The sequence below is a fragment of the Saccostrea cucullata genome, unplaced genomic scaffold, assembly GCF_032062105.1.
Source record: "Saccostrea cucullata isolate Sc308-1 unplaced genomic scaffold, CSIRO_AGI_Scuc_v1 ctg13313, whole genome shotgun sequence".
Taxonomy (NCBI): Eukaryota; Metazoa; Mollusca; class Bivalvia; order Ostreida; family Ostreidae; genus Saccostrea; species Saccostrea cuccullata.
Window position 1 is genome coordinate 4207 of NW_026920908.1, and position 13670 is coordinate 17876.

The following is a 13670-nucleotide window of genomic DNA, read 5'->3' on the forward strand; positions in this document are numbered from 1 at the left end:
TACTCCGGAAAATATTATTACTCCGGAAAATATTATTTAATTACCGACAAAATAAGTAAATATATATAAGACAGTCCAAACTCCATTCCGCCTCAATTCTCCGGGACTGCTTTCCCTACGAATAATGATATGAAGTTGTTCTAAACAAATATGCCTCGATTCACATTATTACCAAATTATATTTGAAAAGAATTATTAAAAGAACTTATTTCTCAATCTTGAGTTTACTAGGTCTTGACCTTAAGGAATACCGCGTTTTAAAATAGATAAAATATCATTTTTGTTCATATAAATTTACATTTTTTATTACAGTTTTAGCATTTATATTTAACACGTTAAAGCTTGTAAAATAATTGTTTATGGAAGTAGTATAGCGAAAGACTACTCTGAATAGCTAGGGAATGAAAACAAAATGCCAATTTTGTACTCGAATCTTGTACAACGAGTGTTGACAGAGGTCTTGTGAGCGTAGCGGAAGATAACTCTGGATAAAGAATGTGTACATCCCTGCTTATCGGTCTCAGCAGACGTGTGCCATAATTTTGAAATGAGGGGAAAATCCACAGACAATAATAGGATATGAATAAATACTAGTATATAAAAGTCATTCATTTTGATAGGTTGTATTTACTAACTAGGTCATTATATCGACCATAGATCTTGATAAATGATTTCAAACGAGATTCAATCGAAATTGTTGCTATTTTTGTATATTTCACTTGCTTATCAAGGGCTTGCCTAGAGTAAGAAATAATTTTAAGTAGAGCATGTTCTTGCGTATCGAATCAATTATTAGCCCCGCATGCAGGTGATAAGGATATATTTCCACATAAGTAAACGAAGTTGACAATTCAATATACATGTATTAATTAAGCTTTTGTCTCAAAATTTAACTTAAATAGTTATTGTCCATGTCAATTTACTACACGGGTCAGAAATTTATGCAATATATAAATGAAAATCCTACCTCGTGATGAGAGTCCAATTTCATTCACCAAATGTAATTCAGTCATATTTACCACTTTAATTCTGAAAAAATGGGGAGATAACCTGCCTTTCTATAAACGAATTAACAGTCTAGACGAACTCCAAAAACGGCGTTAACGGAAGTGAGAATTTCAGTCCAGAAAAGACTCCAAAAAACGAGTCCACGCATGCGCAGTTATATCAAAAAACGGCGAAAAGTGGGCTCTTACAAAAAGTGCTTTTGCAAAAAATTGGATTACCTTATAATAATGTAAGTTCTCAGAAATGATTTATGATAAATGTCTCTAGAGAACGTATTTGTTAGATTTTTGATTTCATGTACAAATAGTTTTTAATTTGAAGTTAAAGTTGACCAACTTCGAGCTTCAGCCAGACCTCGTACAAGTAGTATAAAGAATACAAATTAAACGGTCTTAATCTTATTAAAACATCTCTGTGATTGATAATTTGTTTGCAGTGATTAAGTTAGTCATTTAAGAACTACTTTTACTGATTTTAGAAGTGTTTTTGTAAGTAAGAGACGCTGGCAAATTTTCAGTTGCTCGAATTTCCTCTATCTTTCCATGATTAATAGTAAAAGGCAATGTTTGGAATTAACGGGGGTGTATTACTTGATTCAACGGCTAGCACACACCGTAGGTTATTGTTGGGTATGGATTCTTCGGTCTTTTAATTTCCAAGAAATACCCAATTCAATACTTCTTCATTAACAAATAAACATTGAACATGTTGAACTTTAGGTAATTTATTTTCTCAAGAATTGTAAAAATTAAATTATTACTTCGGTTTAATCATCATTTTTGAAGATTTTAATGAATCCCAAGAACTCGTAGATCCCCAGTAAAGCCAAGTCATTCCTGCAGAAGATGATGTCCGTTTCTTGTAGTATATTCCATTGAGATTACAATGGTGACACGTATTGAACCACCATCCATTGCCGTAAGAAGCAGCACAATTGCTGCCCCATTTATCATTGTCATTATCCTTTGTAGAAAATTTCATTCCATTATGATAAGAAAAACTATCCTCTGTAAATAAAATAAAATAATGCATTGGTGTATTATTACTGTTATTCAAAGTACGGAAACATATTGCTCTCTGAAATGTACACAATACTAGTACTAAGTCGGGCAAACGAGATGTTTTAAGGTGTGTGAGCTATTGGTGCATACATTCGCTGTGTTTTTCTACTAAGCCAACTTTGAAATTGATTTGAATACCATTTTCGTGTACATACTCACGTAAATCATACAAACTTAAACTATCGCTTTGTAAGAAATATGCAGGCTCTCGTGCAAGTCTGTGTCATTGACACACCAATAATTTACACTAAACCTAAAAAAAATCGATTTACATTTTCAATGTTTGAAGGCACCAAAAATATGCTCAATATTTGAATTCCTTCAGTTACATTTTTACCAACGTCGTTGTAACCTCATTGTGACACCACTTTAGCGTGAGTTTCTCCGTGTACTTTTTTTACTCCTAAGTATATGTACGAAAACGGCATTCAAATCAATTTCACTGTTGACTTAGTAGAAAAAAAACAGCGAATTTAAATATTTGACAATAAACTGAAAGCAGAATTATAACCCTCATTCTTTTTTAATTTAAGAATATAGAAGAATCCATGATAAAAATATTTGTAGATTTATCTTTTATCACAGATTTTGTGGATTGTGTCTGCCTTACTTGTCACAAAAACCTTAACGTTGCATTTGCGTCGGAAGCAATATTGAACAGGAAGGGAGGCTAATTTGACGAAAGAAAATACCTTGACCAAAAGAAGAGAAAAGAATTAACGAAAACCTAGCTAACCCGGTTCCGGCGCCTATGCTGTTTGTAAAGTAGCACACAATGTTCTACTATCTTGCATTTGTAAAAGGTGGTGTGCCATACAGTAAAAAATTAAATATCTAAACTTAGCTCTAATTTTGCACACACTTAATAATTACTGACATTTAAAAACTCATGGAATATTATATTTACCGAAAATATGTAAATAATTGGCCCATGGGACAATTTGCTAATTGACAGTTATTTTATTCTTATGGTCATACGCAACGTAGTTTGAACTTTATTGGGTTCTTCCCTGGAGTTGAAGAGTTCCACTAAATGAAGGATCTGTCTGCAATATATTTTAAATGTCTATATATGGATTTGTACACCTATTCTAAAACAATTTTTGATGAAAAAAATCTGGAATTTATGTTTTGTAATTTTTGTACATTTTTCTTTGATTAATGGAATTTTTTTCAAAATTTGATATTTTTTTAAAACCCCTGGTAACGCATGCTGATTTTTGTCTAAGAACATGTAATGGTATTGTAAGTTTAGATTAGGAATATCTTGAAAAATTATCAGTAGGTAAGGTACCTTCCTTTGTCCTTAAGGGAGGGTAAATTTTAAATCAGATTGATCATTTTCAAGGTCTCGCATAAATATAAATTTCCAAGATGACCAACAGAGAAACATGGTGATGAGATTTTTTTTACAAACTCCAAAATTTCATTTCGGGATGGCGTGGGGGTGGGGGCTAGTTACCACCACTCAAGATAAAATGATTTATTTTTGCAGTCAACATTTCTAAGGAGAGATTATTTACCATCTTGCAGCGCTGTTTTCAGCATCGAAAATTTCGCAAATACAAATATCTGCAATGGATACATACTCATGCCAAATGATCCTTTGTATCCTCCAATGGTTAACTTGTACTTGTCTGATTTACTTCCGACAACAAAAGATGAGTAGTAAACAAATCCTTTCTCGCCAGTGAACCTCTGCAAATCGATTCTTAATTTCATTTTTCCTCCCGTTGTTAATGCATGGACAGCATCATTACCTTTAAATAAGAGTGACAGGTCAATTATTTTCATTTTAGTCTTAATGTCCCTATATGAATGAATTTAAAGGTAAATTTCTAGATATTTAAAGCATATTTTAGTTTATTTTATATACTTAGTTCTTTTCGAAAACTGAAAAAAAAACATTCACCTTATAATTAAATCCTCTACATTTCTATGTAATTTTAAAAAAACTTACATCTCTACGAATCTTCCATTCTATAATCTTTTCTTTGTATTTAGGACAATTATTTTATTTCATTAATTTAACCTAAAATATCTTCTTATGATAAGACATTGTTCAAGAAAAGTACTTATCCATTTATGTACGATCATAAAGTTTCAAAATATTCCAAAATACTTAGTAATGAACAGCATTATCAAAATTGTAATGAAATAGATTTTTTTATTCAAAGAAATATATAAGAAACTGACCAAACCAATATTCATGTTTAGGGTGACCGAATCCTTCAGCAAAGTTCTTCCATTTCTTACTCTGAAAATCTGTTGTTCCATCCATTCTTCTCTGTATTACCTAACATTATTGACAGAAAGACAATAAAAAGAAAGTTAATAACTAAAGGTTCTATTTGATATTAATAGGCGTACGAACTGAGAGTAATAATTTTAATAAGTTTACCACGATATATAGAATACTATGAAGAAGGATATGGAGATACAATGTTACGAACAGTATTCAATTTCAAAGTCCATAAAACAATACAAAATAGGAGCAGAGCAAACACGAACCTCCGAAACATCAGAGGTGGGATCAGTTAAACGTCCGATGACCTTTTTTCTTTGGAATTCTTTTTTTTTTTTTTTTTTTTGCTTGTCAAGAATTCTTTGTAGCTGATAGTGACCCCAACTGAAAATGTTTGACCGCATGTGACGCCTAATATTTTACTCGAGTTATACACAATATTTTACTCAACTTATTACTCATATAAAAAAAAACCCATTAAATCCACTCACTGTCCATCCCCCTCCGTCTGTCGTCATGTCACAGTACACCTTTCGTTTGGTTCCACTACTAGGATAGATTGTGTACACGCCATCTCTGTTTCTTCTGTGAGGCTTCTTCTTTAAAATCTCAGAACAATCTTTAAACTTTTCAGGAACTGTCATATAAATTGATTGTATCATACAGACATTTTGTAAAAGTAATATTTCAATATAATGCAGTGTCTTGTGCCTCACATGATAAAATTTTATTTTTCAGACTTTTCGGAATATTTGTCAGGTAATTTTGAATGAAGACACAAATCGTTTCTATATTATACTCATATCATTCTATCTGTACACCCATTGAATTATTAAAACAATCTGTTGATTCTTATGCGAAACTAAAGTAAATGACAGACATAATCTATAAAGACGTGAAAAATATGACTAGAAATACTCAATGAAGATTTATTGTCCATGGAATATATTGTTTACTTTAAAAAGATTCTGACATACATTTTTTTGAAAAGACAAGGCCTCCGAATAACTTGTATTTGGACTGAAGAGTCAGGACTATTGGACCACTAAGGGAGGCAGACATATCGGTGTGCTGCCATGGTCCGTGCTTTAGAAAAGAACCCACCTCACCTGTTGAACGAAAAAAAAAAATACAAATTGAAAGAAGTGATGTATTATTATGATTTGTGAAAGTATTATGTGTTATAAGTTATGAATAAAATTGATTTCATCTTTTGATAAGGCATTTCTCTTGCAAATACATGAAAGAAAACTGCTTACTTTTAACAAAAGAATGTGGTCCTTTTATTGACAATCCGGTTATCAAGCTGTAAAATTGGGAAAACGCGAGTATCAAAAAACACAACATCCTTCTTCCTCGGAGAAGGGCATTCAAATGACGAGTTTACACATTTCTTGCGTGCTTCTAAACATTTGATACATTTACATGATGTTTACTGTCATTCAAATACACAATTATTTTGAAACATAAGATTTAACTTAAAATTTTCAATATGTGACATCCTTTCATTCTTTACTGGCATTTTTTTTTTTTAATTTATGATAATTTTTTTATATATGACACAGGAACCCTATAAATTTTTTCAACACTTTCAAAGAGTAATATTAATTTTCAAAGGGATTTCGATACGGTTTTAAGGCTTGTTTTGTATAAATATTTATTAGTTTTTTATGGAAGGGAATTACCGCCAAAAGTCTATGTATCTTGCTTTTATTCTTATTCTGACTACTTCTTTATGTTTTGTTATTATTGTAATTATATGTCACTTTATTGTTTTCATATTCGTCTTTATTAGATTTCACTTTGACTTTTATCCTTCTTCATTTTGCCCTTACTTCTATGTTGCTTTATTCTTGTAAATTCATTTTACTTTCTTTTAAATTGATACAGTTTCTTAAATGATTATCTCTATTACGAACGTGAATTCAATCACACAAAGAATGAAATATATTCAATGAAGACGAATACAAGTTGTCAAAATTTAGTGCCGCATTATAACGCTAGGTGGCAGGGGTGTTCGCTACGAGTGTTGGTAAAACTAGGTAAGCAAATCCGGGCCGGGGTTATTCGAGATTTTTCAATTTTCTGCCTTAAAACTTTATCAATCGAACTTAAATTTTCAAATGATGTTTGTTATAAGTTCAGGTATGTGCTCGATAATGCCATTCCCTCGGAAGATGGTAATATTTCCCCTGGAAGACTGACTACATATTGATGCTTCCTTCGGAAGACTATACAGTGAGACTTCCCCCGGGGAAGTTTCAATATATAGCTAGTCTTCTGTGGGAAATCTCGCTGCATATAGCAATTCGTCCCCCTTCATAGTTTCACCGCATGCGCGGATCTAGAGGGGGGTCGGGGGTCAGCACCCCCCCCCCCCCCTGGAATTTACAAGGTTAAGAAATGTATATACTAAAGCAAGAAAAAAAATTACCTTGGAACCCCCCCCCCCCCCACGGTTAACATGAATATGTGTGAAATGGGAATGAAAAGTGAAGGAATTGAGGCAATAGAAGTCATAGACTACAACCCCCACCCACCCCCAACGAAATAGGATTTTCAAGTTTGGGCGAGTTTAGGTTTTTTTTGTTTGTTTGTTTGTTTTTTTTTTGCTTGTCAAGAAATGGGATTGGGTTTTTTTTGACAGGGGTGGACCCCCCCCCCCTTAGAAAAAAACTCTTTATCCGCGCCTGCACCGGTAGAGGGGAGGGTGGACACGAAACATTTTCCTAAACGTAACAGACTTTTTACTACTGGCAAAGTTCAGCGAAAGGTTTGTTGCCCCCATCCCTTGCACTTTTTGTTGCAGCACTAATAGTCAATTTATATTTTAAATGTCATGTACTTAGTGAGTAATATTTGGCGACGAACCCCCCCCCCTCCCCTTCACCACCAAATAGAATTTTCAAGTTTTAAGATGTTTTTAGCTCTCCTGGCTGATGTAAAATACGGTGCGTACTAAAGATATTTCTTTTCTTTATTGAAAAGTACTATTTCAATATAAAATATTATAGCAGAAAAGAAGACCGGGGAGTTTCTAGTATGCTTGGGGTGTAGCCTGGTTCCGACTTCGTCTACCCATAACGCTCCTCACTCCTTTGCAAAGCCCCGTCCCTAGAATCACACGCATGAGCAGTTACTATCTGTCGTGAAATAAAGTTCAGTTCAGTGGAAGGTCCTGAAAAACAACTCAATTTATAAGAAGTAACTAGTATCAAAATATTTAACATTTTTATGTCAATATAACTGGAATTCAATTATCCAACAAATAACTTTAACAGAGTTATATTTTTTCAGGCGAGAGAACAGTGACGTAGCATCGTTTTTGAAAATTCAAGCTACCTGGCTGAAAACTACTTGACAAGCAAAAAAAAAAACAAGGAAATTGTCCAAACTTGAAAATACATAGGCGTCGGAACCGGGGAGGGGGAGGGGGGGGGGGGGTTAGCCCCCACTTCACTTTCCAAAGATAGACTTAGTACAGACATTGAACATTGCTGCGTAGGTTTAGCCCCCCCCCCCCCTTTCCATGGACACGATGCAGTATAGGTTTAAAATGGGGAAAGTGGTGGTGTTTTGAAAAAAAAATTGGCACTGAAGTTCAACCCCCCCCCTCCACGAAATAGGATTTTTGTGTTTGGACAGTGGATATCTCTTTTTTTTTTTTGGCTTGTCAAGTACTTTTTTTTTTTTGGAAGGTCTAAAAAATATCTCTAACTTACACTTTGCCCCCCCACCCCCCCCCCCCGGGCCCCAACTTTCACTTTGTCTGACGCCATTGAAATCCTATTTCGGGGGCGGGGGTGGGTTTTGGGTTAGATTCAACTTCTTCTATAGTATCAAATTTAAATTTTTCCCTACTATACTACATTAACCTTATTTGACCCTTACCCTTACAAAAAGTGGGTCGGCCCTTCAATGCACATATTCAGTAAATTATATAAAGTTATGTCTGAAAAAAGAGGCCGCTATTCCTGTGTGCCCAGAGAAAATAAATATGGAGTTTCCATCATTGGATCAGTTCAGAAGTTCGATTGATAAAGTATTAAGGCAGAAAATTGAAAAATCTCGAATAACCCCGGCCCGGGTTTGCTTACCTAGTTTTACCAACACTCGTAGCGAACACCCCTGCCAACTAGCGTTATAATGCGGCACTAAATTTTGACAACTTGTATTCGTCTTCATTGAATATGCTTCATTCTTTGTGTGATTGAAGTCACGTTCGTAATAGAGATAATCATTAAGAAACTGTATCAATTTAAAAGAAAGTAAAATGAATTTACAAGAATAAAGCAACATAGAAGTAAAGGCAAAATGAAGAAGGATAAAAGTCAAAGTGAAATGTAATAAAGACGAATATGAAAACAATAAAGTGACATATAATTACAATAATAACAAAGCATAAAGAAGTAGTCAGAATAAGAATAAAAGCAAGATACATAGACTTTTGGCGGTAATTCCCTTCCATAGTTTTTCAACTTACAGTTCATGTAGTAAATTTATAGAATTTTCTTTAAAGGCAGATATTTTTCACAGGGTGGTGAATTCCAGGTGAGGGAGGGGCTTATTTTGTAGGGAGGTCAATATTACCGCTACATTTTTTCAAAATTTCAACTCTTTTCAAAATTTCAACCGATCATTACCGCTACATTTTTTTGGTCGAAAACGACTCATTACCGCTACATATCTAAATCGCCAGGTATGGTGTGGAATAGGAGTTCCATTCACACAACTTTCACAAAGAGTTCAGCACGATGTTTTACAGTTTATATGAAAAAGGCGGACTTACAAACACAGCAATATGAGTAGCAAAATTTTAATGACAGTCAAAGCTTTACAAAATGTTCTGTGTATTTCAGAGAGGTTACAGAAATACTACAACCTTTATGAAAAGAATCTTGCAATAGCGTTTCATTACAGAATAATTAGATCGGATTTTTACCACTCGCAAAAAAAGATTTTTTAAAGACACATTTCCATGTGAAAAGTCAGCCATCAAAATGTAAATCGGAATTTTTTAAGAGTGTACACGTTGTAAGTAATAAAATAATGGACATTCATTGCAAACATATTTTCTTCAAAGATGAAAATCTTCGGTTGCCGAGCATCCCTACGTATAATATTCAAGTTGTACAGTGATGTTATAAATAATTATTCAAGAATGCATAAAAATTTTACTTGTTCATTGCATATGATATATCCATAAACAGACAAGTAAGTTTAAAATGAATGTTTTTCTTTATATTATGATTGACTCGGAAAATATTGAAAATTTACTCGATTGTTGAAATACAACCTGGTTTAGTAAAGAACTTTTAGTAAAAAATAAATTATAATAGACACATTGCAACCGTCAATGTGGTTAATCATTTGATTGAATTAGACGTTCATTCATTTTACTTTTTTTCATCGCAGGTGTAATCCTTGACAAATAAAGAAAAATCCCTTCAACTTCCTTGTTGTCCCCCGCTAAAAGTGGGGGATATTAATTTCGGTATGTTCGTCCATATATCCGTCTCTCCGTCCGTCCCACTGTAGTTCTGTCTGTCTGTAACGCTTGCTTTTCCAGGCGATATCTCGAAAAAACTTTGAGCTTTGGTATTGAAGTTTTACCAGTATGTCCCTCTTGCATAAGAGAGATTCCTATTGATTTTGAGGTCAAAATGTCAAAGGTCAAAGTCGTAAATTAAAAAAATCTCTCTGTTTGTACACTCTCGTTTCCAGGCGATATCTCGGGAAACCTTTGAGCGTTTGCAATGATATTTTATACCACAACTTCCAATGGCTTCATAAAGACCAGTATAAGTATTGAGGTCAAAGGTCAAGGTTGTAAATTCATACAATTTGTATGTGTAAATATTTCATTTCCGAGCGATATCTCAAGAAGCTTTTGAGTTTTTGCAACTAAATGTTATACCATGATGATAACTCCCTTTGCCCCACGCACTTCTGTCCGTCCCTCCGTTCGGGTGTTTCAGGTCCCATGCAAGTTTTTGATATAGCTTTAAATAACTGTATAGATTTATTAAGCTATTCAAAATACCAGTAGCTTTATCAAACTATATATATGCAATTTTTCACAAAAATGTATTTGTTAGAAATAAACAAAAAGTTGCATGTATTTCACTTTTCATATAGATCTTTGTACTATGGGGCTATATATATATATATATATATATATATATATATATATATATATATATATATATATATATATATATATATATATATATATATATATATATAAAAACAACAACAACAACAAAATCAAAGATAGTTCTTACATTGCAGATTTTGAATACTTTTAGGCAAAAATAAAAGAATTTCTATTGTTAGAGTAATTGTCCACTACCCTGTGTGCGTTGAAGCATGGATACGTACGATTACTTCCATTGTACCGAATTATTACCAATCACGTATCTTGTTGACTATAATTGGTTTCTTTTTTTATAATCTTAAAGAACTTTGAGTGCAAATTCTCTCAAGGAGACGTAATTTGATGAGTAATTTTTACATTCATTATTTTCAGGAAAGTACAGTGTTGAATGTCATCACTGCACGAAGGTACGTCATTTTGTACATGGTGAGAAAATTAAAAATTTAAGAAAAATTGTAGTAAAATAGCTAAACTAAGCTTTTCTGAATAGCTTAATAAAGCAATAGCTATGACACTTCCGTTTTCAAGCGATATATCGAGACGCCTTTGACCTTTGCGATTAAATTCTACATGACAACTCCTTATATGGCCTAAAGATGACCCCTATTGGTTTTGAAGTCAAAAGGTTCAGTAGAGGCTAAACTATAGACACTCATGTTTTTTGTAGAGTTTTGACAATGTAGAACATGTCATACGATATGTGTATGTGACCTATTGTTTGCATTTAATTCCTCGTTAAATCAAGTACGTCGATGGTCGAGAGGAGACAAGCTCCAAACAGCTCAGTATTACGTTACGCTACAACTCCATATTCGTAGGGAAAGTAGTCCCGGAGAATTGACGCTGTATGGAGTTTGGAGAGGAGATTATTGCTTAGCATGCGAGAGGTCTCTGGTTCAAATCCCGGTTGATTTTTTGAGGTTTTTTTTATCAGTTACTAAATTGTAATGTTTAGCATCTGAAATGAAGAAGTTATGACGTATGGCGTGTACAAAATATTATTGCGTGATAAATATTTTCTATTAAAAGAATCTTCATACATGTATCCACAATTAAAGAAAAAGCAGTCAAATCTATATATCCATACTGGCATTTTTTATTCGCTTCAGTACATAATTTAATAATTCTGCTCATCCGGGGAAGGGGGGAGGGTTCGACACTCCCCCCCCCCCCCCCCCCGTTCTGAGGATCCTACTCTTTTTTCCTTCAGAGGGAGACACAAATTCTTTAACAAGAAGAATATTGGATGAAAATACTATACACAGCCTTTCCTCGTTGGTGTAATGACGACATCGATAGTTTGAATCTGTTTAGTCTACAGTCTAGCAAATTGCTGCAATGTAATTGTAGTATATAATAACGATACAAAAAAGCGTAAGCGTAGTAATGGGCATTTACCATACAATAAACCTTTTATACACGATATCTACTTTATTCATTTCTACCTCATGTAAAGCAGCGGTTAGGATTTCATCAAATTCGCACCAAACTTTATTCTGTCTCTATCAAAGTTTTAAATGATATATTTGAAATATCAGAGGAAGTCCATATCTTGATTCCTCAACAACAGAATAAAGATTCGGATATTTTCAAATCATAGGCTTTCTAAACCGCCATAGAATAAAAACAGGTTATACATCCCTTTTTTCCCTTATAAATTTTAATATGCTTACAAAGGAATTAACACGGTTAATATAAGTAATATTCTTAATCACAGAAGGTTCCAGTCTTGCATCCACAATATTTCATGTGGGAGACTACACCATGTATTTCCTACTAATATACATACGATTAATCTTCCAAACTTTTTGATTACAAGCCAATTTTACAGTGCCAATAAATCGATTTTCTGAAACTCCTCCGTGGTCATGATCTTTACCCTACAACTATAAACCTGCTGCTTGAAACGTCATAAAACTGGTGATGCTAAATAAAACATATGGAGATACGAACAGTATTCCAGATCAAAAGTCCATACAACATTACAAAATAGGAGCAGAGCAAATGAGGGCCTTATTTGAATCACTTATTTTAATGAGCCAATATTTGGTGAACCAAGATCTTTCAGCTGGCGTTCTAATTTCATGAATATTATAAATTAAGTAATAGATTACGCCAAGCGATCGGCCAAACATGAAAAAGTGATGAATTGATGACAGTTTTATCACTGAAAATTGTTTCTTTAGAGTTGAAAATACATGTATTGTGATTTATTGTGATTTATAATTTCAAAAGCATATGGCAGAAGTTCTAAAAACTTTTTACGCCGTCTTCATACTTGTAAATAACACATTTAAATCAGCATAGTAAAACAAAAAGTTTTCAAAGTATTCAATTTTTGCATCAGTTTAGAAATCGATGCAATGTGCGTGAATTCTAGGAATCAAGTATATGTACAGTATGATCATTCAAATACATTCTGATGTTGGAAATATTAAAATTGGTGAAATTGATATATGATTATGAAGAATATCCTCCTCCGAAAGGGAGCTATGCCTATAAGTTGGAATATTAAAAGCAGAAATCCTAGTTCCTCTAGAATACAATCGGAATAATGCACCTAACATGGACGAGTGCGTTCTTTTATCAATTCTGACAAATTGTAAAAATCTTTATTTTCATATTTTGGCCAATGCCTGGACCTTGCGTAATCTTCAACAGAATTCATAATATATTATTTAAATTGGGATGCTACTTGATAGATCGGGACATCTATTCACAAAAAATCGTAAGTTTACGACTACGACTTGAACTTACGATAATCCTAAGATAAAAGGTAGGAGCTATTCATGAAAGTGGTCGTAAGATCGACACATTGTCGTAAGTGAAAATCGATCGTAAGATTTTTTCTTTCTTGGTTACCGACACCTGCTCATGCGCAGTAAGCTGTGCGGGAAAAGTGAAAGTAGCAGACGAAATATAAACAATGGAGAACGCTGCGGCTGCACGGAAGAGGAACTGGAATGAAGCAGAAATTGCCCTGTTAGTGGAACAGGTCGAAGATAAGCGGGATATTTTAAAAGGAAAGTTTTCTTCTTTCCTAACTGCGTCAGATAAGTCAGCCACATGGACTTTTATCACGAACAGGTAGGCGAAAATAGCCACAAAGAATGAAAAAATCTTAGTTTCCCTTAAAAAAATCATTTGTCTGATGTATTGTAAAAATTTGGTAACTAATTAAGTATTTGATTGACGTTAT

At 33.6% G+C, this 13670-nt stretch overlaps 1 protein-coding gene across 1 annotated transcript; it reads right to left on the bottom strand.

Moving 5' to 3' along the window:
* Positions 1-1745: 1745 nt before the first annotated feature.
* LOC134258631 (ryncolin-1-like) lies at positions 1746-5634 on the bottom strand. The gene is made up of 6 exons (XM_062741179.1): positions 5574-5634; positions 5292-5423; positions 4806-4951; positions 4266-4365; positions 3659-3829; positions 1746-2015 (listed from the first exon to the last, which is right to left on the bottom strand). Exons 2-6 carry the CDS (start codon positions 5374-5376, stop codon positions 1765-1767), a joined length of 753 nt encoding a protein of 250 aa, XP_062597163.1. The 5' UTR covers positions 5377-5423; positions 5574-5634; the 3' UTR covers positions 1746-1764.
* Positions 5635-13670: the final 8036 nt, after the last annotated feature.

What these genes read in the sequence shown, in the direction of transcription:
- LOC134258631 (XM_062741179.1), bottom strand. Translation starts at nt 5,376, where the DNA reads ATGTCTGCCTCCCTTAGTGGTCCAATAGTCCTGACTCTTCAGTCCAAA. An exon ending in CCTTGTCTTTTCAAAAAAAT is followed by an intron (nt 4,952 to 5,291) that starts GTATGTCAGAAT and finishes TTTATATGACAG; the next exon opens with TTCCTGAAAAGTTTAAAGAT. An exon ending in CAGACGGAGGGGGATGGACA is followed by an intron (nt 4,366 to 4,805) that starts GTGAGTGGATTT and finishes CAATAATGTTAG; the next exon opens with GTAATACAGAGAAGAATGGA.